The 23070-nt window shown below is 38.4% G+C and overlaps 1 protein-coding gene across 4 annotated transcripts in view; it reads left to right on the plus strand.

Annotated features, from left to right (window-relative positions):
• Nucleotides 1-2333: 2333 nt before the first annotated feature.
• The window catches only part of TMEM67 (transmembrane protein 67), a 43320-nt gene continuing 22583 nt past the window's right edge, over nt 2334-23070 (plus strand). For 3 of the 4 annotated variants that reach the window (XM_055432453.2, XM_055432455.2, XM_088844664.1), the window contains exons 1-14: nt 2334-2577; nt 4325-4413; nt 6258-6351; nt 7174-7273; nt 8262-8331; nt 8434-8508; nt 12762-12824; nt 14334-14488; nt 14603-14711; nt 15681-15770; nt 16089-16154; nt 18077-18233; nt 19197-19320; nt 20789-20894. In XM_055432453.2, the coding sequence (XP_055288428.2) occupies nt 2352-2577; nt 4325-4413; nt 6258-6351; nt 7174-7273; nt 8262-8331; nt 8434-8508; nt 12762-12824; nt 14334-14488; nt 14603-14711; nt 15681-15770; nt 16089-16154; nt 18077-18233; nt 19197-19320; nt 20789-20894 (1524 nt within the window). In that variant the 5' untranslated portion in view covers nt 2334-2351. The remainder of the gene's footprint in view (nt 2578-4324; nt 4414-6257; nt 6352-7173; nt 7274-8261; nt 8332-8433; nt 8509-12761; nt 12825-14333; nt 14489-14602; nt 14712-15680; nt 15771-16088; nt 16155-18076; nt 18234-19196; nt 19321-20788; nt 20895-23070) is intronic. The other variant, XM_055432454.2, reaches the window with a different exon arrangement.

Here is a 23070-nt window from a genome sequence, read left to right on the forward strand (position 1 = left end):
CCTACATATACAATATGCCAGATTTTTTTCTCTAGCTATTCCACAAAGAAGCCACTTCGGTTCAGTTCAGTTCAGTTGCTCAGTCGTTTCCGACTCTTTGCGACCCCATGAATCACAGCACGCCAGGCCTCCCTGTCCATCACCAACTCTTAGTGGATTGAAAAGATAACAGGTTTTGGAGTTGGCCAGATGGAGATAAAGTTTGGTTTCACCACTTCCTAAAATGTAACTTTTTCAATTTTCAGTTTCTTTGATTATAAAGTATCCGAAAAAGGCGGGATAGTATTCCTGCAAAGGGTTATTATGAAGAGTTAACGTTAATGCTGTCAGGTGCCTGGCACAGTGCACGGTTTGGAACTGCTTCAATTATATAGCAGACAGTGAGTGAATATGACCACCCTGAAGTCTCCCACAGAGCATTAAAAAAGACGAGTTAAAATTCACCCATAAGAAGCTTTTGTAGATTAATCTCAACTATTCTGACCATACCCTTTCTGAGCCCCTATTAACACTTGTACAGTCACATGTTTTTCAAAAGTTATTTCAGCTAAGTAACTTCTACTTCAAATTAGAGACTCTAACAACATGGTAATTACTCAAAAACATCTTTTATAATGCCTATTTAAGGAAGAATTTTCAAAACATACACCTCTTTTTGTCATAGATATTAGCGACAGAATGAATGCTGGTCTTTTGAAGATGGTCACATCAACAGTAGGCCTAAATATGGTTAATAAATTTATCTAAATTTATTAGATGTATTTTCCCACACATACTGAGAATATTGTTTGTGTGTGTTTGTGTGTGCATGTGTGTGTGTGTATTCTCCTTAATAGTGATCATTTTCATTACAAAGTTTGTGTTTTTTTGGGAAAGCTGAAAGTCATTTCAAGGTATACTGATGAATAAGTGGTTTCAAAATATGCCAGTTTTATTGGGGAGGAAGGACAAAATAAAGCAATAAAACAAACAGAATACAACAAAAACAGAAATGAAATTTATATGTAAGAAACAGCTTTTTCTTTTATGACACAGAAACTGGCTTTGAAGGTAATTCTAAAATGTTTTGGGCCTAACAGCCTCTAAGAGAGTGCCCATTTTGAAAGACAACAATCATGGATGTGTATATTTGACTTAAAAAATAGATTCTCTTTTTATTTACAACTGAACTAAAGATCTCATTTTATGAAAATGATTTCTATGCTAAAAACAAAGAACATAGAAACACAAAGAAAGGTCTGTCAGGAAAGATCTTTTTTCAGTGAAGTGAAAGTCACTAGGTTGTGTCTGACTCTTTGTGAGCCAATGGACCATAGCTCACCAAGCTTCTCTGTCCATGGGATTTTCCAGGCAAGAATACTGGAGTGGGTTGTCATTTCCTTCTCCAGGGGATCTTCCTGATCCAGGGATTGAACCAGGGTCTCCTGCATTGCAGGCAGATTCTTTACCATCTAAGCCATCAGGGAAGCCCTCTTTTTCAGTGTTTGAGCCAATCATTCAACATTGCATATTTCAAATCTGTGGTTTTTTCCTACTTTTTGGACAAGTGTTTTTTGACAAATACATTGTTGGGCTGTGTCTTTTAACATGAAAATGACCATAAGTTTTGATGTAAATATCATTTAAAGACTTAATGAATTAACAGTACTTTTAATTTGTGTGATAAAATCAGATATTTTCTTGGCCGCGGTTACCTATTTCGCGACTTCTGAAATTGATTTCACGTCCGTCAAACGGGTTGCTTCATGGAGTCTGAAGTCTGGTCGTGCTTGCCAGGCACCAGGGTTAGCTTGCCTCTAATTGATAGTTTTGAACTGTGGTGTTAGAGAACACTCTTGAGAGTTCCTTGGACTGCAAGGAGATCCAATCAGTCCATCCTAAAGGAAATCAGTCCTGAATATTCAATGGAAGGGTTGATGCTGAAGCAGAAGCTCCATTACTTTGGCCACCTGATGCGAAGAACTGACTCACTGGAAAAGACCCTGATGCTGGGAATGATTGCAGGCGGGAGGAGAAGGGGACGACAGGGGATGAGATGGTTGGATGGCATCACCGACTCAACGGACATGAGTTTGGGTGAACTCCGGAAGTTGGTGATGGACAGGGAGGCTTGGCGTGCTGCAGTCCGTGGGGTCGCAAAGAGTCGGACACGACTGAGCGACAGAACTGTACTGAACCGAACCCATCCTTTCCCAGATCGCCAGCTTCCCGCGGCTTTTGGTAACCTAGCAACCAGGAGAAGCAGGCCGACACTTCCGGAACACCGGGGCGCCGCGATCCAATCAGCTCTGCTGAGTCGCCGCTGAGGCTGACGGGCCGCCGGCGACGGCCTGGCCGCCGGCGTCTGCACCATGGCGACGGGCGGCTGCGGGCCTCTGGTGGCGATGGCCGCTGGGTCCACCCTGTCGGCTGCGAGTGTGACTCTGTTCCTCTTGCTGGTCCTCCCTCGCGTCTCACAAGCTCAGACCTTCTTTCTCCCTTTCCAGCAGCCGGAGGCGTGCGGCCACAACCAATACTTCGATACCTCGGCGCTCTCCTGTGCTGCTTGTGGCGCCAATCAGAGGCAGGATGCCCGAGGTGAGACGGCTCGGGACGGGCCCTGGCCAAAGGAGCAGTCCTGCCTTGGTGCTATGCCCAGATCCCGGCCCTGAAACGTCTTTTTTTTCCTGCGGGAAGAATGTTTCAGAAAGGTTAACTGCCAACGCCTCAGAGGAGGGTCTCCTTGGAGGATTGAAGCTTAAACACACAAAGAATGAAGTTGGGGAAACCTTGAGTCCGCTACCCCGTTGGCCTCGTAATGAATTTCTTTGGCTCCTACCCTTCATCGGGGGGGCTTTAGGGAGGCCCCTGAAAGCTGACTACCGAAGAAAGACAAGTGAAGTAATCTTTAGGGTCGCAGAGAGTCGGACACGACCGAGCGACTGAACAACATCCACGACAGTCTGAGGTGCTAAGAGCAGGTGACAGGACCTGTTTGGGAAGGAATGAAAATTAGCGCTTGTAAACTTTGGTAGTTTTTTTTTTTTTTTTTTAATCTTCTCAAATTCAGCAATGTAGAGCTGGAAGGGACCTTAACCATTTATGCTCCAGCCTTCTCACTTTACGGATAAAGAAATGGAAGTCAAGATGAGGTCGTCAAGTCTTCTTTGTCCTGTAAATCGGAGACAGGAAGAACTCGTATATCTCTGTATTTCCACTGTACAAAACGTCCATAATAGTATAGATTTACTTAGCCCTTTCTTTGTTGAATATTACTAATTCCCTCCAAAGTCTCTTTAAACTATTTTTTTCTTGAGATGTTCATCATTTGGTCCTAGTTGTCCTCTGAAACGGTAACCCACTCCAGTATTCTTGCCTGGAGAATCCCATGGATGGAGAAGCCTGGTTAGGCTACAGTCCATGGGGTCGCAAAGAGTCGGACACGACTGAGCGACGGAACGGACGGACGGTCCTCTGAAACTGCTCAGGATAAGACTTTCCCCATATTCTAAAGTCTAGGATGTTTTTAATCTCACATTTTGGTCACCCATGGTATTAACTTTCTGCCATCTTGAAATTGATTTACGTCATTGTGTAGGACAAGTCAGGCTTCTCAGGTGAGGAAGTAAGAAGAAAACATTTCCCAGACTCATTCTATAAAGTGTAAGGTTCATAGTCATGCACCCTGATATCATAAGCATTCTACTACATGGATTCCTATTAAGTGTCCACTTAATGCCTTCTTAAAGGATGCTGTCCTTACCTCTCCAGCAAGTTGAATAGTGATTATCTTATAAAGTTTAATCTTTCCAAACAGGAAAACAGTGGTTTATTTGAATCAAGATAACTTTCCTAATAGGATTTTGTTTTGACAGAATTTGAATTCAGTGAGTATATGTGTATGGTTGGGTGAAATAGACATGTAAAATCTCCCATAGTGGTTAGTCAGTAGTTTGGTTATTAGTTTAGTATTTATAATTTAATAGTTTATTTATGCTTGCACTTAAAAGTGTAGCAAACACAATACATTGTAAGATGTAAATGTAGCACTTTTTATATGCTAATAATGACTAATTTAGTACTCACATTAACCCCACAAGGTACCTACTGTTCCTAATTGGAAGCCAAGGCACAGAACAGTTTCTTGCTCAGGGTCACAAAACTAAGCAGCAGAATCAAGATTAGAACCCAGGCAGTACTGGCTCCACTGCTTCTCAAGATCTTCTCGCAAGTTTCTCACAAGATCTTCTCACATAGCTCCTGCTTCTCAAGATCTTAAGAGTTATTAAAATTTTCTTATCTTGGAGTTTTATTTCTCAAGGTCAAAATGGGCTCTTCTTTTTAGGAACTTCATGTGTGTGTCTACCAGGATTTCAGATGATCTCTAATAATGGAGGACCTGATATTACTTGTAAAAAGTGCCCAGAACACATGGTAAGGAGTATTTATTTTTATAAAAAATCTTACTGTAAAAAATAGCAAATATCATTATTTTTTAAACCGTAATTTCATGCTGTATTCTAATGTTTTCTCACATACTTTAAAATTATTAAGCCAGATTTGTTTTTACTAGAATAAATTTTGGGAGATCAGTGAAATTTTGCATAGTTGGAGAAAAACAGAAAGGTATTTTTAAACCTTGAAATAAAAAAAAGACATGACAATTTGTCTTTATTTCTATTTCATAGAGAAACTACTTTATAAAGGAAGATAGATGAATGAATGATATATACACAGAGTTCAGTGTCTTAGACTTACTATGTCAACAGTTTTATATAATGATTCATGTTCATAATGATACCTGAGTGATAAGTTCATCAAATGCCAATTTCATCACTAAATAGATTAAATAATATCTGATGCTGTTTTATTAATCATTTCATTATATCATAATTTTTGGAAAATTAGTGTATTAATAGTTACTATATATGATGAGTCTTGATTAACAGAAATGTATCTTCCAATCATTTTGAATAATTAAGAGTCTTAGTGTGGCAGTTCTGACTTTCATAGTAATATTTCTTCAATTTTTTTTTTCAAAATGCAATGTTACCTCTTCTCATTATTGTATTTAAAAAAAATTAATCTGGGAATTTAATATTTACCATTTGTCCTGGTTTATGACTAGTACTTATAGGTTTGATGATCATTTTCACACTTTATGTTTTTGGAAATATTGACCCTAGCTGAATTACGATGAGAAAAACCTGCTAATATGAAATGGTGCCAAAGCAGACTAATTTTTCAGTGATGGTACTAAGCTTGTGGGGCTTCCCTGACGGCTCAAGTGGAAAAGAACCCAGCTGCAATACAGGAGACACGGGAGATGCAGGTTCTATCCCTGGGTTGGGAAGATCCCCTGGAGTAAGAAATGGAAACCCTTTCTAGTATTCTTGCCTGGAAAGTCCCATGGATGAAGGAGCCTGGTGGACTACAGTCCATTGAGTCACAAAGAATCAGATGTGACGAAGCATGCACACACATGCAACTAAGCTATCATAATTTTTAAATAGTCCTATATGTATAAAAGTATTAACAAATACAGGGGCATTTCATGATATATCCATTCTTTTCAACCAAAACTTAACATAATTTGTATCATTGTTTTGTTATTACCATTGTTTTCTATTTATTTTGTTTATATCCATGTTTGTAATAAAATTACTGTATTTTTACCCCAGGCTTTTTTCTAAATCATGTAAGTCCAGTTTTGGATGGTGTCATGTTTTATCAGAAATCTTTACTAGTACAAACTATTAGTGGGTTAAAAAAGATCTCATAATTTAAACAACTTTAAGTATATTCATTTACCATAAAATTCCTCCATTTTGGATCATAACTTAATTGCTAAAAGCTAATTATTTGAATTTTTAAAAATTATAATAATTATTTTAGAACAGGTAAGGCTAAACTATTAATTAGCTATTTGTTGATTCAATACTGTTGAATTTTGTTGCATTTTATCTTGGTAAATTGAAAAACTAGATGACAATATTAATCATGGTAATAAAAGTTCATTTGAATTGAAAATCACAAAGAAGAACTATTGCCTTTAGTTCTTAGTGGTTAATAGTACATAGTTATAATGTATAGCTTAATGTTTGAATATAAGCACAAATTGTCTTTCCAGGAAATTTTTATGTAGCTCATATGTGTATAATTTATTTATATATTGCCTACAAATTATACCTTATTGTGACTTTTCAAACTCACATGATCAATTAAGAAGGAGAACATTAATTAAGAAAGGGGAAATAATTTTTTTTTTTTTAATTTAGAAAGGTGTTACTAAAGATGGCTGGAACTGTATTTCTTGCCCTGGTGGTTTAACTGCAGAAGGAAAATGCCACTGTCCCATTGGCCATATTTTAGGTGAGAAGTAGATTCTAGAATGTGTCCTTCTAGACTCTTTTTTTTTTTCCTGTTTTTAATGTATACATTGTTCAGTTCAGTTCAGTTCAGTTCAGTCGCTCAGTCGTGTCCGACTCTCCGCGACCCCATGAATCACAGCACGCCAGGCCTCCCTGTCCATCACCAACTCCCGGAGTACACTCAATTGTAACCACAGGAAATATAAGTGGTATTTTTTATGTAGCTATTTCATAGGCAAATACTGTTGTCTAGCATCCTGTTTTCAGTTAATGGTATGATCTTTTAGATCTGCCTCATTCTTTTTAATCCACTCCATGTGTTTTATAACTTTTTGCTATTTTAAGTATTTAGATTGTTTTCTAACTAGTAATGTTTTGATGAATATTCTTATGTACATAGTCAAGTGTCTCTGTAGGTTAGGTATCTAAAAATGAAGTTTTAGTATTATAGAGTATGTGAATTTATAATACATACTACCAAAAGCCTTCTTAAGTTGAGAAACTTACCAGAAGTCTGTGAAAATACTTGTTTCCCCAAACCCAGTGTAACTAGAGTATGCAGGTAAGAGGAAAGAAAATTTTTAGGGAAAATATATTAATTTATGGTGATGATGATGATTTGGAAGTTTCTATATTATTATTATTTTTTAATGTGGGAATGGGGAAGGCTTCACTTTTCAATACTTTATGTAAGGTGTTGAAATACATTTTGTTCTAACAAGGTGTTCTGAGAATTATTAGAATAATTACAAGTGGGTTTTACTAAGTGTATAGAAACATATATTGATTATGAATTACATCTTATTGTTTCTAAATTGTTTAGTGGAAAGAAATGTCAATGGAACATTGTTGTCTCAAGCAACTTGTGAGCTCTGTGATGAAAGTGAAAACTCTTTTACGGTAGCAAATGCTTTAGGAAACAGGTAAGCAGTATGCTGGGTGTTATCTTCATTAATATCTTATTTACATAGAATTTGTGTCTTTCATATCATACTCCTTAGTCTAGAAGTAGGCATTAACAGGTAAAGAAGCTAAGGTCCAGAGAATGAGACAGAATAGGATTTAAATGGGCTTCCCTGGTGGCTCAGCTGGTTGAGAATCTGCCTGCAATGTGGGAGACCTGGGTTCAATCCCTGGGTTGGGATGATCCCCTGGAGAAGGGAAAGGCCACCCACTCCAGTATTCTGGCCTGGAGAATTCCATGGAATGTATAGTCCATGGGGTCACAAAGAAGATTTAAATCTTGTTTCTGTCTCTTACTGGTTGTTTGACCTTTGTTTGTTAAGCCAGTGTTCTTGTCTTCAGAAACGGGACATACCATCCACTTCATAGGCTGTTACCACAGCTCAGAAACATACTTTACATACCTAAAGTTTGGCTCAGAGGTTAAAGTGTCTGCCTCCAAAGCGGGAGACCCGGGTTTGATCCCTGGGACAGGAAGATCCCCTGGAGAAGGAAATGGTAACCCACTCCAGTATTCTTGCCTGGAGAATCCCATGGACAGAGAAGCCTGGTAGGCTACAGTCCACGGGGTCGCAAAGAGTCGGACACGACTGAGCAACTGAACGGAACGGAACGGATATAGAGTAATTGCTCAGTAGAAGGTAGCCCTTTTTAGCCATTTTTATTATTGATGTATAATTTGTACATAATCTATAATATATAGTATATAATAAGAACTTTTATTTGCAATCTACTTAGTATTTTCTAGGTACTATATTTATATATATTGATTTTATTTATACTTTGCCTTATAATACAAAGAGTAATGTATACTTTTGATATGTTTATTGTAAGTAATTCCTTAGTTGAATGAATCTATTCTAATCTATTAAGTTAGAAAGACAAACTCTCAATTAAATTAGAGCTAGTTCATTAACGTTTTAAAAATAATTTTTGTTGTATTGACAGGTGTGTCCGATGTGAACCAACATTCATTAATACCAGCAGGTCCTGTGCTTGTTCAGAACCTAACATTTTAGTAAGGCTAATTACATTGATAATGTATATATTTTTAAATTGAATAGCTGATATTCTTACATAAACGATTTTGGTTTGTTTTTTTTCTTATTTATTTATGAAGACAGGGGGATTGTGTTTCAGCAGCACAGGGAATTTTCCTCTACGTATGATTTCAACTGCACGTTATGGAGAGCTTGTGAGTATGCTTCAGTTTTTTTGTTCTAGTGTTAAGGATATTTCTACTTTTCTTCCTTTGGTAATTAATTTGGGGCTAAAATGAGCTGCAGTCCATTGTTGCTCAAATTGTCATAGGTTTGGCCATTAGAAGCTCTTTGAGTTTGTTCCTGTGTCTTTTGGACATAACTGTGTCTTTCTTGGAGCATTTCCTGCCTGGCACAACAGGATTTCCAGGCTCATCTAATACTTTTCCTGCTTCGGTCCTCGAAACAGCTATTTCTCTAAGAAGCTCTTAAGGATAATATTTAGAAACAAAGATTGCCATGCTTAATATGCCCTCATTAACAGATGTAGCTAGAAAATATATACACACATTATGTATAAACGTGTATGTGTGTGCTCAGTTGCTCAGTCGTGTCCAACTCTTTGGGACCACATGGACTCAAGCCCACCAGGTTCCTTTGTTCATGGAATTTTCCAAGCAAGAATATTGGATTGGGTTGCCATTTCTTACTCCAGGGGGATCTTCCTGACCTAGGAATTGAACCCACTGCTCTTGTGTCTGCCACGTTGGCAGGCGGCTTCTTTGCCACTGCACCACCTGCGAAGGCCATGCGTATCCAAACTCAGATCTATAACTCTTTCTGTGTTTATCTTATTGTTTTATGTAATTTCTAAGAGACGCCCAATCCTCTATAGTAATATATCAGACAGTTAATAAAGAATTTCCAAATATTTGAGTCAGTGTCTTCACATTCCCTTTCCCCAAAGACAAAGAGCTTACGTCTTGGTTTGCTTTCCCAACTTTAATTTTGAAAAATTTTTATTGCCAAAAAGTTAAAAAACAAAACAAAGACAGTGACTGTGTATGTATCTTTTCCTAGTATAACCAATTATTAATGTTTTGCCACATTTGCTTTCTCTCTGTGTGTGTAAACATGCACACACACACATGCATTCATATTTTTTTCTGAACCACTTGAAAATAAGTAGTAGCTGTATAACATTTTACTCCTAAATATTTTGTAGCTCCTAAGGAAAACAGCATTCTTTGGCTTTCCCTTTCTTTGGGAATGCCAAAGAATGCTCAAACTACCGCACAATTGCACTCATCTCACACGCTAGTAAAGTCATGCTCAAAATTCTCCAAGCCAGCCTTCAGCAGTATGTGAACCGTGAACTCCCAGATGTTCAAGCAGGTTTTAGAAAAGGCAGAGGCACCAGAGATCAAATCGCCAACATCCTCTGGATCTTGGAGAAAGCAAGAGAGTTCCAGAAAAGCATCTATTTCTGCTTCATTGATTATGCCAAAGCCTTTGACTGTGTGGATCACAATAAACTGTAGAACATTCTGAAAGAGATGGGAATCCCAGACCACCTGACCTGCCTCTTGAGAAACCTGTATGTAGGTCAGGAAGCAACAGTCAGAACTGTACATGGAACAACAGACTGGTTCCAAATAGGAAAAGGAGTACGTCAAGGCTGTATATTGTCACCTTGCTTATTTAACTTATATGCAGAGTACATCATGAGGAACGCTGGGCTGGAAGAAGCACAAGCTGGAATCAAGATTGCTGGGAGAAATATCAATAACCTCAGATATGCAGATGACACTACCCTTATGGCAGAAAGTGAAGAGGAACTCAAAAGCCTCTTGATGAAAGTGAAAGAGGAGAGTGAAAAGGTTGGCTTGAAGGTCAACATTCAGAAAACAAAGATCATGGCATCCGGTCCCATCACTTCATGGGAAATAGATGGAAAAACAGTGGAAACAGTGTCAGACTTTATTTTTTTGGGCTCCAAAATCACTGCAGATGCTGATTGCAGCCATGAAATTAAAAGACGCTTACTCCTTGGAAGGAAAGTTATGACCAACCTTGATAGTATATTAAAAAGCAGAGACATTACTTTGCCAACAAAGGTCCATCTAGTCAAGGCTATGGTTTTTCCTGCGGTCATGTATGGATGTGAGAGTTGGACTGTGAAGAAAGCTGATCGCCGAAGAATTGATGCTTTTGAACTGTGGTGCTGGAGAAGACTCTTGAGAGTCCCTTGGACTGCAAGGAGATCCAACCAGTGTATTCTAAAGGAGATCAATCCTGGGTGTTCATTGGAAGGACTGATGCTAAAGCTGAAACTGCAATACTTTGGCCACCTCATGCGACGAGTTGACTCACTGGAAAAGACTCTGATGCTGGGAAAGGTTGGGGGCGGGAGGAGAAGGGGACGACAGAGAATGAGATGGCTGGATGGCATCATCGACTCTGTGGACATGAGTTTGAGTGAATTCTGAGAGTTGGTGATGGACAGGGAGGCCTGGTGTGCTGTGATTCATGGGGTCACAGAGAGTCAGACACGACTGAGTGACTGAACTGAACTGACTGAAGGAAAACGGCATTTTTCTGGTATCACGCCTAAAAAGATTAATAGAATTATTTGATATACTGTTCATATCCAAATTTGACTACTTGTTTCAATAAAGTCTTTTATCCCTGCCCACTTTTTTGGCAAAGGGACCCAGGATCAGCGAAAGATCCCACATTGAAATTAAATCTCTTTCAGTTCAGTTCAGTCGCTCAGTCATGTCCGACTCTTTGTGACCCCATGAATCACAGCACGCCAGGCCTCTCTGTCCATCACCAACTCTCGGAGTTCACTCAAACTCATGTCCATCGAGTCGGTGATGCCATCCACCCATCTCATTCTCTGTTGTCCCCGTCTCTTCCTGCCCCCAATCCCTCCCAGCATCAGAGTCTTTTCCACTGAGTCAGCTTGTCGCATGAGGTGGCCAAAGTATTGCAGTTTCAGCTTTAGCATCAGTCCTTCCAATGAACACCCAGGATTGATCTCGCAGTCCAAGGGACTCTCAAGAGTCTTCTCCAACACCACAGTTCAAAAGCATCAATTCTTCAGCGATCAGCTTTCTTCACAGTCCAACTCTCACATCCATACATGACCACAGGAAAAACCATAGCCTTGACTAGATGGACCTTTGTTGGCAAAGTATTGTCTTTGCTTTTTAATATGCTATCTAGGTTGGTCATAACTTTCCTTCCAAGGAGCAAGCGTCTTTTAATTTCATGGCTGCAATCAGCATCTGCAGTGATTTTGGAGCCCAAAAAAATAAAGTCTGACACTGTTTCCACTGTTTCCCCGTCTATTTCCCATGAAGTGATGGGACCAGATGCCATGATCTTTGTTTTCTGAATGTTGAGTTTTACACCAGCTTCTTCACTGTCTTTGACTTTCATCAAGAGGCTCTTTAGTGCTTCGCTTTATTCCGTTAAGGGTGGTGTCATCTGCGTATTTGAGGTTATTGATATTTCTCCTGGCAATCTTGATTCCAGCTTGTGCTTCATCTAGCCCAGCATTTCTCATGATGTATTCTGCGTAGAAGTTAAATAAGCAGAGTGACAATATACAGCCTTGACATGCTCCTTTCCCAGTTTGGAACCAGTTTGTTGTTCCGTGTCCGGTTCTAACTGTTGCTTCTTGACCTGCATACCGATTTCTCAGGAGGCAGGTCAGGTGGTCTGATAATCCCATCTCATTAAGAATTTTCCACAGTTTGTTGTGATCCACACAGTCAAAGGTTTTGGCATAGTCAATAAAGCAGAAATAGATTTTGTCTGGAACTCTCTAGCTTTTTCAATGATCCAGCGGATGTTGGCAATTTGATCTCCAGTTCCTCTGCCTTTTCTAAATCCAGCTTGAACATCTGTAAGTTCATGGCTCACGTACTGTTGAAGTCTGGCTTGGAGAACTTTTGAGCATTACTTTGCTAGCCTGTGAGATGAGTACATTTGTGTAGTAGTTTGAACATTGTTTGGCATTCCCTTTCTTTGGGATTGGAATGAAAACTGACCTTTTCCAGTCCTGTGGCCACTACTGAGCTTTCCAGATTTGCAAATAAATCACCAAATATTAACCAAATCTAAGTCAAGGTCTAATTTTTCTTTTATTCTTTTGCACTTTGATTTTCATTTTAGTGAAATGGGCATAATAGTTTTTTTTATTATTATAAACATGCTTTATTTCCTTGTATCTTTTGTCTGAGCGATGTAATTTTGTAATTCAGTCCTACTTGTAATTACTGACATTGGTTGGAATTAATTCTTTTATTCTTATTAGAGTCTATTTTTCTGATAACACTGGGAAAGTAATATTGGTTATTTCCCACTCAGCAATGTGCACAGTAATGTCTTCCTAAGTGTGTAGGGTTAAGGAATTTCTATTTAAATGTAAAACTAAAATTCATCTTTTTGTTTACAGGGCATATCTTTCACTTCAGAATGGTTTGCAAAGTATTTGCAGTCATCAGCAGCTGCTTGTTGGGTATGTTTGAATTTCTAGAAAGTAGTTTTTATTTCATTTCGAGGAAAATGTGATACCAATTTTTTTCCCCAGTTAATAAAACTTTTCTAAGTAGATATATCTCCTTGGTCATATTCTATTAAAACCCTTTCTAAGTGGACTGAAAGAGACTAATAAAGAATATGTTAATTCATTTCACATTTATTATACATAAATTAAATATGTCCAAACTTACTTAGCTGAAATTGAATGTTAAGGGAAACTGGTTCAAACTATCATTTAGTAAATGTTTGTTGATGACCTACTGTATGCCAGGCCCTGTTCTGAAATCTTTTAAGTTATCTATTTTAGGAAAAGACAGAAAAATCCCATGTGGAATTGTAAGTAATTTGCTTGTAAGACAAGCAAATCAGGATAAAGAGCATAGAGAGTAGAAGGTGGTCCTAACTTACGCAGGGTGGTCAGGACAGGCGTCTCTGAGAATATGATATTTGAGCAAAGACTTGGAAGTGGAAGTGAGCCATGAAAATATCTAGGGGAAGAGAATTCTAAGCAGAGACCACAGCAAGTGCAGAGGTCCCAAAGCAGGGGTTCTCTGGCATGTTCATGCTAAAGAAACAGGAGGGAAACCTAAGTGGCCAGAGCAGTGAGCAGGGAAAGTGGAGAAATGAGTTGAAGGATGAAGGGAGTAACTATGGGACATGGCGTTTACTGGAAGGGATGTAGAGGATTTTGTGCAAAGGAAGACAGTGGTCAGCCTCAGGTTTTGAAAAAGATCATTATAACATGGAAAGTAGGTTTTGTTAGGGCAAAGAAGCAAGGGGACCAATTAGGAGGTTACTAGAGTAATCCAAGTGAGAGAAAATGGACCTTTGGACAAGGGTGGTTCCATGGAAATGAAAGAACTGTTTAGCTTCTGGATATGTATGTTTAAAATTGAGCCAACAAGTGATGAGTTGGATATGAGAAGGGAGAGAAAGAAGATTACTGGAATTATTTTTATTTGAATAACTGTAAAAATGAAGTGGTCTTTTCCTGAAAGGGAAAATTGAGAAAGAAGTTTGAGGGTCAACTCAACAGATGATATTTTATTGTTCATAAAACAAATTACTTAAAATAGATTAGATTTATATGCAATAAATATAAAATAGATTAAATAAAATTGGGTTAGATTTCTATTCTAATATTAGGAGCCAATTATTATTCTTTCAAATATAATTATTTCATGTAATAGTTGTTTTAAATGTCACGTTGTAAGTTTTTAGTTGGTGCTTCTTCGTTCAGTTGTTTGTCTTTATATTTTCACCTAAAATTTCAGGTAAAATTTATAAATTATTAATTTGCCATATGGAAAGTTCTTTTTTACTTTAATTAGAGGAAAGATTATTAAAAGCAAAAGAATATCCAAAAAAAGAATTTGCAGAATTCAAATTCTAAGCATAATTAAATTAAAACTGAGCATAATTTTTGTATCAACTTTTGTTTAGTATATTAAAATTCATATGTTTCTTTGTCATTGTTTTCCTATAGGTGTATGGCAATCTAACATCTTGCCAAGCTCTCGGAAATATGTGTGTAATGAACATGAATTCTTATGACTCCTCTACTTTTGATGCATGTGGATTGTTTCAGGTTATCTTTGAAAATACTGCTGCACTGGGCACTGTTCATTCTGTTTCCTTTTGGTAAAGTTATTCTAATTAATGAACCGTCATTTTGACCAAATTCAGTGCAATTACTTTCACAAATATGTACTAAGACCGTTCCCCCATTATTAAAACAGTTGTGATTGTTTATAGGAGACAGAATCTTCCATGGCTGTTCTATGGAGACCAGCTAGGATTAGCACCTCAAATACTTAGTACTGCACCTCTTCCTACAAACTTCAGTTTTAAAGGGGAAAACCAGGTACAAATCTCTATATTATTGAAGGTTAACTATTTTGATTTATAATTTTGAAAGGTAACAAGAATATTACTAGGCATAATTCTTGATAGATTTTTAAAAATTTTACTGACTAAATCTAAATATTAGCTGCTGAGGAACTAAACTGTATAGAGTTCAGTTTTCTTACTTGTGTGTGTGGATTCCTCTGGATTGTGCGTTATGGCAGCAGGAAGGACTTGTCGGTTGGGAAGGGTTTCATCACCAAATGCAAAGCCTTCTCTGTCCAATATCTCCACATTTTTAAAAACAGCCAAGGATTGAGTGGGATTCTGTGCGTTTCCTCAGCATGCCACAGGTCCAAATTCTTACCTGCATTTGTTTGACCTTCTAGAATGAGAGAATAGATTATTTCCTCCTCTGTTTATTCCCCATTCACGCACACATACTCATTTAACAGATTGAAAGAAGTTATCTGTCACTGCCTCTCAATTCTGAAGTAATAGTTTTTGTGCAAAAACCCAGTCCATTTATATTAAGTGTGTTTAATCAGAGAGATACACTAATTAATTTTGCCTCAAAGTAATGATTGATGGGCTTCCTTGGTGGCTCAGAGGTTAAAGCATCTGCCTCCAATGCAGGAGACCCGGGTTTGATCCCTGGGTCGGGAAGATCCCCTGGAGAAGGAAATGGTAACCCACTCCAGTATTCTTGCCTGGAGAATCCCATGGACGGAGAAGCCTGGTAGGCTACAGTCCACGGGGTCGCAAAGAATCGGACATGACTGAGTGACTGAACGGAACGGAACGGAATGATTGATGAATTCAATATTTGATCTCTAGAAAAAGAAAAGATCAATTGGCAATGAAAAAATTTGTATAGACTATTATACATACTCTGAAAGTCTAAACTCTGGAATTTTTTATAGACTGTTATATATATTCATAGACTTTCAGAGTATGTGACATTATTTTATTCTTGTTTTTCTTTAAGCAGAATACAAAACTGAAGTTTGTTGCTGCTTCCTATGATGTGAAAGGAAATTTTCTCAAGTGGCAAACTTTAGAAGGAGGGGTTTTACAGGTGAGTATGATTCTAGAGAGAATCCCTAACATGTCTTATTTTTGACTTGAGGCAAAGATGAGGAAAAAACTAGATTATTGCTTGAATAGAGCATCAGTTTGCTTGCTGGAGTTGATTTTTCTTGTTTTGTTTTAAATTGGAATTTCTTAAAACTACTTTAAGTTATAACAGAGATGCCCCCTTAACTTTTCACTCCCTTGATAACATTAAGTAAGTATTATATAAAGTATATATCCATGTTAAGTCTTGAGAACCTTTGACTATAAGCAAAGAAAAGATTTGTGAGAGATATTTATCAGTTTTGTTCTTTTGTTGTAGCTTTGTCCAGACACAGAGACGAGACTAAATGCTGCTTATTCCTTTGGAACAACCTATCAACAAAGTGTAAGTTGGAACCATTTTCGACAGTCTACATGTTGGCTTCATTTTTCACATCAGCAATAATTGGAATAATTATTGAATTCTTGAAATTAGTAATTTTTTGTGAAAATAAAGTGAAAGTGAAGTCGCTCAGTTGTGTCTGACTCTTTGCAACCCCATGGCCTGTAGCCCACCAGGCTCCTCCATCCATGGAATTTTCTAGGCAAGAGTACTAGAGTGGGTTGCCATTCCTTCTCCAGGGGATCTTCCTGACCCAAGGATCGAACCTGGGTCTCCTGCATTGTGGGCTAATGAATAATTTATGAATGATTTTTATTAATATAATCAGCATGAAGATAGTACCTTGTCATCTATAGTCTTAAACATCATAATTGTGTATTTGCTTCTGGCATATAGGTCTTAAAAATAATCTCTACTACTTTTGAGCATTTTAGAATGAAGCAGAAGCACTTCATTTTTAATAAAGTGTTCTCACTGCCTCCCCCCTACTCCCTCCAGTAACAGAATGCTTCCTTTTCTCTCCCTCCATGCTCACCTCCCTCCCTGACCTTCCTTCCTTTCAGTTCAGTTCAGTCGCTCAGTCGTGTCCGACTCTATGCATTTTAAAACTACAGTATGGGACAGAGCAACATTATGAGCCATTAAACATTCGAAAGGCCTTCAATAGTCTACAAAAATACTTCTTGATAAAATGCATGTACACACACCACAGAACAAAACTGTGATTCCAGCTTTGTTAAAACAACAGAAAGCACCATTGGGGAAAACAGATGAGAAAAAGAAACATTTTTAACAGTGATTATCTCTGGTTGGTGGGATTACAGATTATTTTCTTTCTTTTTTATATTTTCCAGATTTTCTATCATGAACTTGAATTTGCTTTTGTTATCAGAAATGACTTCTGTGTTACTTTAAAAAACTGTTGTGTGTCTACTTTGGGCCAGAATAATCAATACTTGTTAAATGCTCACTGCTCTGTCGTCACCATTTTATCATTTTTATCTCATCTGATCCATGAAATAGCTTTGTAAAATACATACTAGTTGTGTTTTATGATGAGGAAATGTTGCTCAGTAAGATTAGGTAATTTGTTCAAATTTTTTCATCAAGTAAATGTTCTGTTAGGCTTGAAAACCTTGGTTTTTCCATCGAACCCAGTTGGCTGTCAGGGAGTTCACAGCCTAGTAGAGAAAGCAGCTATATAGACAAAGAATTGAAAAGAATGTGATGTGTTGGTCTATAGATATGAACAGGGAACCGTGTTGGTTCAAAGAAGCCAGTTACCTTAACAGTTCCTAGGGAAGTTCAGAAAGGCTTTACACAGTGAGTGACACTTGAGCCTGCAGAATGAATGTGAGTTTACCAGGGAGCACCTGGGAAAGGGAATACCAGGCAGGAACACCATTTGCAGTGTCAGAGAGATGTAGAATAGCATAGCATATTAGAGACTGTAAGTAGAATGTAGAATAGCTACATCTATAGTAGATGGAGAATAGCATAGCATATTTAGAGACTGTAAGTAGACTGGTGTGACTGAACCAGAGACAAAGAGGAAGCAGTGGGAGATACACCTGGTGCTATTAAGGGGAGTCAAACCATAAACAGTGTATATCAGGAGAAAGAGTTGGGACCTCACCCCACAGGATAGGAGTTTTTAAACTTTTTTATTGCTGTACAGTTACAGTTGAGAATAAATGTATAGCCTCTCCAGCTGGGTTGTAGGACAAGATTCAGGTGGTTCTTTACTGTTAGTTATTTTGGCCCTTATAAAAGAATCATATATAGTATTCATGTTTTAAAAGACGTATGAAAATGTGTATAAACAGTATATTTGGAAGATACTTTTTTTACAATTACGAATCTTTTAAAGATAATAAATATGCTTTCTAACTTTCAATTTGGGTACTTTTAATTTTATTTTTCAGTGTGAGATTCCTGTCCCTAAGATCTTAACTGACTTTCCCACTCCTACATTTTATGATGTGTACCTTGAATATACTGATGAGAATCAACACCAATATATTTGGGCTGTGCCTGTGTTAAACTTAAATCTTCAGCACAAGAAAGTGTTTGTGAACCAAGGTAAGGCATCCATACACACCACTCTTTCTCTGAGCTGAAATCAATAATTAAGTCAACCATCATAGCTTAATAAACCATGGATTACAAGAAAAGTCATGGATTCTCCATGATGGTAAGCTTGTTTGTTTTTTTTTTAAATATTTATCTATTTGGCTGCACCAGGTCTTAGTTTGCAGCATGTGGGATCTAGTTCCCTGACATCGAACCGGGGCCCCCTGCCTTGGGAGCACGGTGCCCTAGCCATTGGACCCCCAAGGAAGCCCCTGATTGTAAGGTTTTATACAGCAGGCCCCACAGTCAGACAGTAAGGTTGCTGGTATATTTACTCAGTGTGCTTAGTCACTCGGTCGTATCTGACTGTTTGCGATGCGATGGACTGTAGCCCGCCAGGCTCCTCTGTCCATGGGATTCTCCAAGCAAGAATACTGGAGTGGGTTGCCCTTCCCTTCTCCCTGGATCTTCCTGACCCAGGGATCAAATCTATGTCTCCTGCATTGCAGGTAGAGTCTTTACTGTCTAAACCACCAGGGAAGCCTTATTTACTAAATATATCACCCTTTTTATTAAGAAATTTTATCATTCCTGAAAGTTTATCCTGAAAAAAACAGTAGAACTGTAAAATCACGGCTTCTGCAAACCATCCTTGAGCTGCTTTATGGACAAATTAGTTTCTTTTGTTGTTTCTGAGTTTACAGAATCCTATTTATTCAGGTAATTTGCAGGGAAAATCCTTCCACACTGATGAAAAGTCCAGACAATCAGAAAACATTCAAGTGCAGATGGGGAAGGCTATTACTAGGAATTTATTATAGCAGGAGTTGTTTTTGCAACCATCTTATTAAAACAAAGTGTACTAATTTTATGTTTTAAATTTGTCCAGTAATCTTCACTTTGAGTGCCATCTTGAACAATTGAAAGTATTTTTTGATAACCATCTCTTTTTTTTTTTTTTATTGATAAAAGACAGCAGTTCGGGCAAGTGGCTTCTGACTCGGCGCATTTTCTTAGTGGATGCACTGAGTGGACGGGAAAATGACTTAGGGAGCCAGCCAAGATTAATTAGAGTCGCCACCCAGATATCACTGAGGTAAACAAATGTCTAATTTACTGAATGAGGATTGGAGTATATGGGAAAATGTCATAGTGAAAGTGTTGACCTGTAATTATCAGATGAAAACAGTAAGAATACCTGAACTGGAATGATACATAATGTGTTCTTAGATGCCTATGTAGATTGGGATAGACTAGTAGAGGGGATAATTGCTTCAGAAGACCTTAAAGAGTTTGCCAAAATCTGCATCCTAAGTGGGGCTTAGGATAGAATGAGTTGAGAGGTGGGGAGCAGTGAAGCTCAGTGGGCTGACACGGGTGTGTTAGAGCCTGCCAGATGATTGCAACAGGCGGGCCTCCTGTGGCTCCATCTGCTTTAGCACCTACTGCTCTAGGTTGGCCCTCATTAGTTACCAACACCTCGCTCTTCCTCGGATACTTTGATGATGACCCTGCCTTAGGGTAGTAGGCTAGTGATAGTAGGATAGTAGGGTAGTAGGCTGCCATGCAGCTCTCACTGTCTCTTCTCCGCTGTGAGGTTCCTGTCTCTAACCTTACCCGGCTGTTCCACTCCACTGTCTTATGATGTGCACCTCGAATACCCTGATGAAAGCTAACACCATCATCTTTATGGTGTTTCAACATTCACTATGTTTTCATTGTTTCATTTTGGTTTTCTCGGTAATCTTTCATGAGGCAGGCAGTGCAGAAGCTTTGTCCTATTACTTTCTGAAACCTACCTGTGCTGTGTTTAGCATTCCCTCAATCTGCCAATGTAGATTCCCCAGTGAAAATGAAGTTGAAACTAGTCAGGCCTGACTTTATCTTGATGAAACCATGTTGGTCACTGGTCCTTGGCATTTTCCTTTCTGAGTTTACAGACGATATGTTACTAATGCGTTGAATTCAGCAAAATGTACCCTATTATATGCCATAAATAGTACTAGATATGACACGTTATCTTTGTTTAAGAATTCATCTTTTTTTAATATTTATTTTTATTTTATTTATTTATTTGGCTGTGCCGGATCTTAGTTGCAGCACGTGGAATCATTAGTTGCGGCATGTGGGATCTAGTTCCCTGATCAGGGATTGAACCTGGCCCCCGCATTGGGTGTGTGGAATCTTAGCCACTGGACCACCAGGGAAGTCACCAAGAATTCATCTTTTTTTCAAAATCAGGATATTATCTGCCTTTCTCTAGGCGTTACTTTAAGTCCTCGAAAGTGGTGCACAGTACTTGATTGATTTTAATTGTAAACTTTGTAGCACCTAGACCAAGAAGCGTTTTTTGAGGGTGTGTGTATTTTAATATAAAGTTTTGATCACTTCAGATAGCCTGTGTTGGTACCATTAGTTTATGTTTAACTTTCTCTAGTTTTTAATAACTGGTGGTCTGAGATCACCAAGACTATTCATATCACATTCAGAAGAAACAGTAAGTTAAATGTGTGTTTAAGGGCCTCAGTGTATTTTTAACTAAAAATGAATTTTCTTTTAAACAGCATCCACCTTGTACCCAACACAAAAAATGGAAACATTTACCCTCCCTTAATTACCATTGCCTACAGTGACATTGATATCAAAGATCCCAGCAGCCAGTCTGTGCAGGTGAGTTCCTTCTTGGTCATTGCCTCTCTGTGTTAGTGCAAAACTGAGAGAGTCTGCATTATGATCAAAAGACTATTAGTCCTTTTCAGAGTTTTAAATAAACATAGCACTTTATATAGTCAAGATAGTTATTTTTTACTAATGGTGGTAAGAGGTGAGTTCTTGTGGCTTCTGCATATAAAAAGGCAGGAATTAAGTTTGTCAGCAGATAGTGTCACCAGCCACTGGGCCTCCCTGTTCTGGATGCCAGGACACGCTGAGCCATATGGCATCTCCTCTCGTTCTCTTTGGCCACCTTGCTTCTGTTAAGATTTTGTCTCCTTGCCTAACTAAACCAGGAACTCAAACCTTAAGTGGGCATGTGTGTTTCTCTTCTCACCAGTCTTGCCCACTCGACAGAGACATACTTAAACAGGCAGAAAGATAATTTAATTATTAGCTTTATAACTAGTAGCACTAAAGTGAAATAGAGAATGCAGTTTGGACCTTCTGCCAGTCTTCCGACTGTTTCCCAACTCAGTTAAACTTAACTGCAGAACCCGAGTCCTCCCCTGCCTGGAAGGCCTGTGTGTGGAAGTGAGACCACGTACGCACTGAAAGCCGGCTGCACCAAAGAAGGAGCCTGGCAAAGGCCGAGCTCTGCCTCGCCAGGCAATTGAAGCGTCCCTGCCTGAGGAGGGGTCGATGAGAGAGGCTGGAGGTCGGGACCAGAGCTAATGCTCCTAGACTTCTTCCTCATCCCCTCTCTCCTCCAGAAGCATGACAGTTGGAAGGTGAACCTTCCTTACCTCCAAGACTCACGAATAGCTCTTCATTTCTACTGTTTTACTTTGCTGAATTTTAATATTCTAGTTCTTCAGCCAGTGTTTTTGGCCTCTCTGTTGTGCTTGCACTTCTACTCAGCTGCTGTTGGATTCAGGCTTTCATAAAGCGAAAAATAGGCACACAATACGACTTTTCTCTGAAAGGTTTCACATCCTCAGTTTTATTACCTGATTTGATGTTAAAATTTGTTTCTATTGGCTGAATTTATATACACTGTAACGAGAGGAGAAAATCCAGGAACATGCTTAGTAACAACAAAAGACTGCCTTGTTTAAATTTTCCTGGAATGTCATTTTTGGGTGGTTAAGAGTATATTTATCTTAATATAAAACACTTCTTGGTGTTTTCTTTAAATATTTTTCTTGTCCAAAATATATCTAAACTGTTTTGACAAGTTGGAAAATAAGCGATAGGAAAAAAGTTGAGAGAATCATAAAACTATACTAAGGAAGCCCACCTCAATCATTCTAATTATAGAATGCACAGTTTTCATCATTTCTTAATTTCTCATGACAGCTATTGCAAAAGTTCTACATTCATTTTGAGCATCCAGCTGTATCTCTGCTCTCTTACCATCTCTGCAAATAACCTATCTTCCTGTTTTTCTGAGCAGATCAAAGCCATCCAATGTGAATTCCCTCAGATTTCCTCTTTAATACTTCAGTATCTCTGTTTCATTATCTTTCTTGGCTCTGGTTCCTATTTCTAAGAATAAAGGACTCTTCCCACTTTCTTAAGTGAATTTTCAGCCCTTACTTGTTTAGGATATTTTCTTCTATTTAATTTTACATATTTTATTGTACTGTATTAATGTGTCTTTTCTCCTGTTTCACCCCCGACCTTCTGTTCGGCCGGCTTCTCTGCTGCTTCCTTTCCTTTGCCTTTCAGGTTGCCCCGTCTTAAAAACAAATTAGCGCAACCAAACCATAAACTCTTCTGTCAACTCTGCCAGCAGTTCAGCTTGCTCTCATGTGTCTTTCCTTGGTTTCCCAACCATTTATTCTTTCGTCATTTGCAGTTTGGGCCCTGCCATTTTGCTTCTTTGAAAACCTGTTTCATGAAGTCAGCAAGGTATTCCACATACACTGGCTTTATTTCTTTAACTTTACACTTATACAGTTGACCCTTGAACAACACAGATTTGAACTGCATGGTTCTGCTTATATGTGGACTTTTTTTTTTTTTTTTTGGTAACTAAATATGTACTGCCGCACTCGGCAAAGTTGGCCAATTCATGGATGTGGAGGACCGACTCTAAAGTTCTATCTGAATTTTTGACTGCATCGGAATTGGTGCCCCTAACCCCTGTATTGTTCAAGGGTCAGTTGTACAACAGTTGACTCTTCTCGTG

This window comes from Moschus berezovskii, chromosome 16 (assembly GCF_049115385.1).
Source record: "Moschus berezovskii isolate FMDL1 chromosome 16, NW_MosBer_1.0, whole genome shotgun sequence".
In the NCBI taxonomy this organism is placed as follows: Eukaryota; Metazoa; Chordata; class Mammalia; order Artiodactyla; family Moschidae; genus Moschus; species Moschus berezovskii.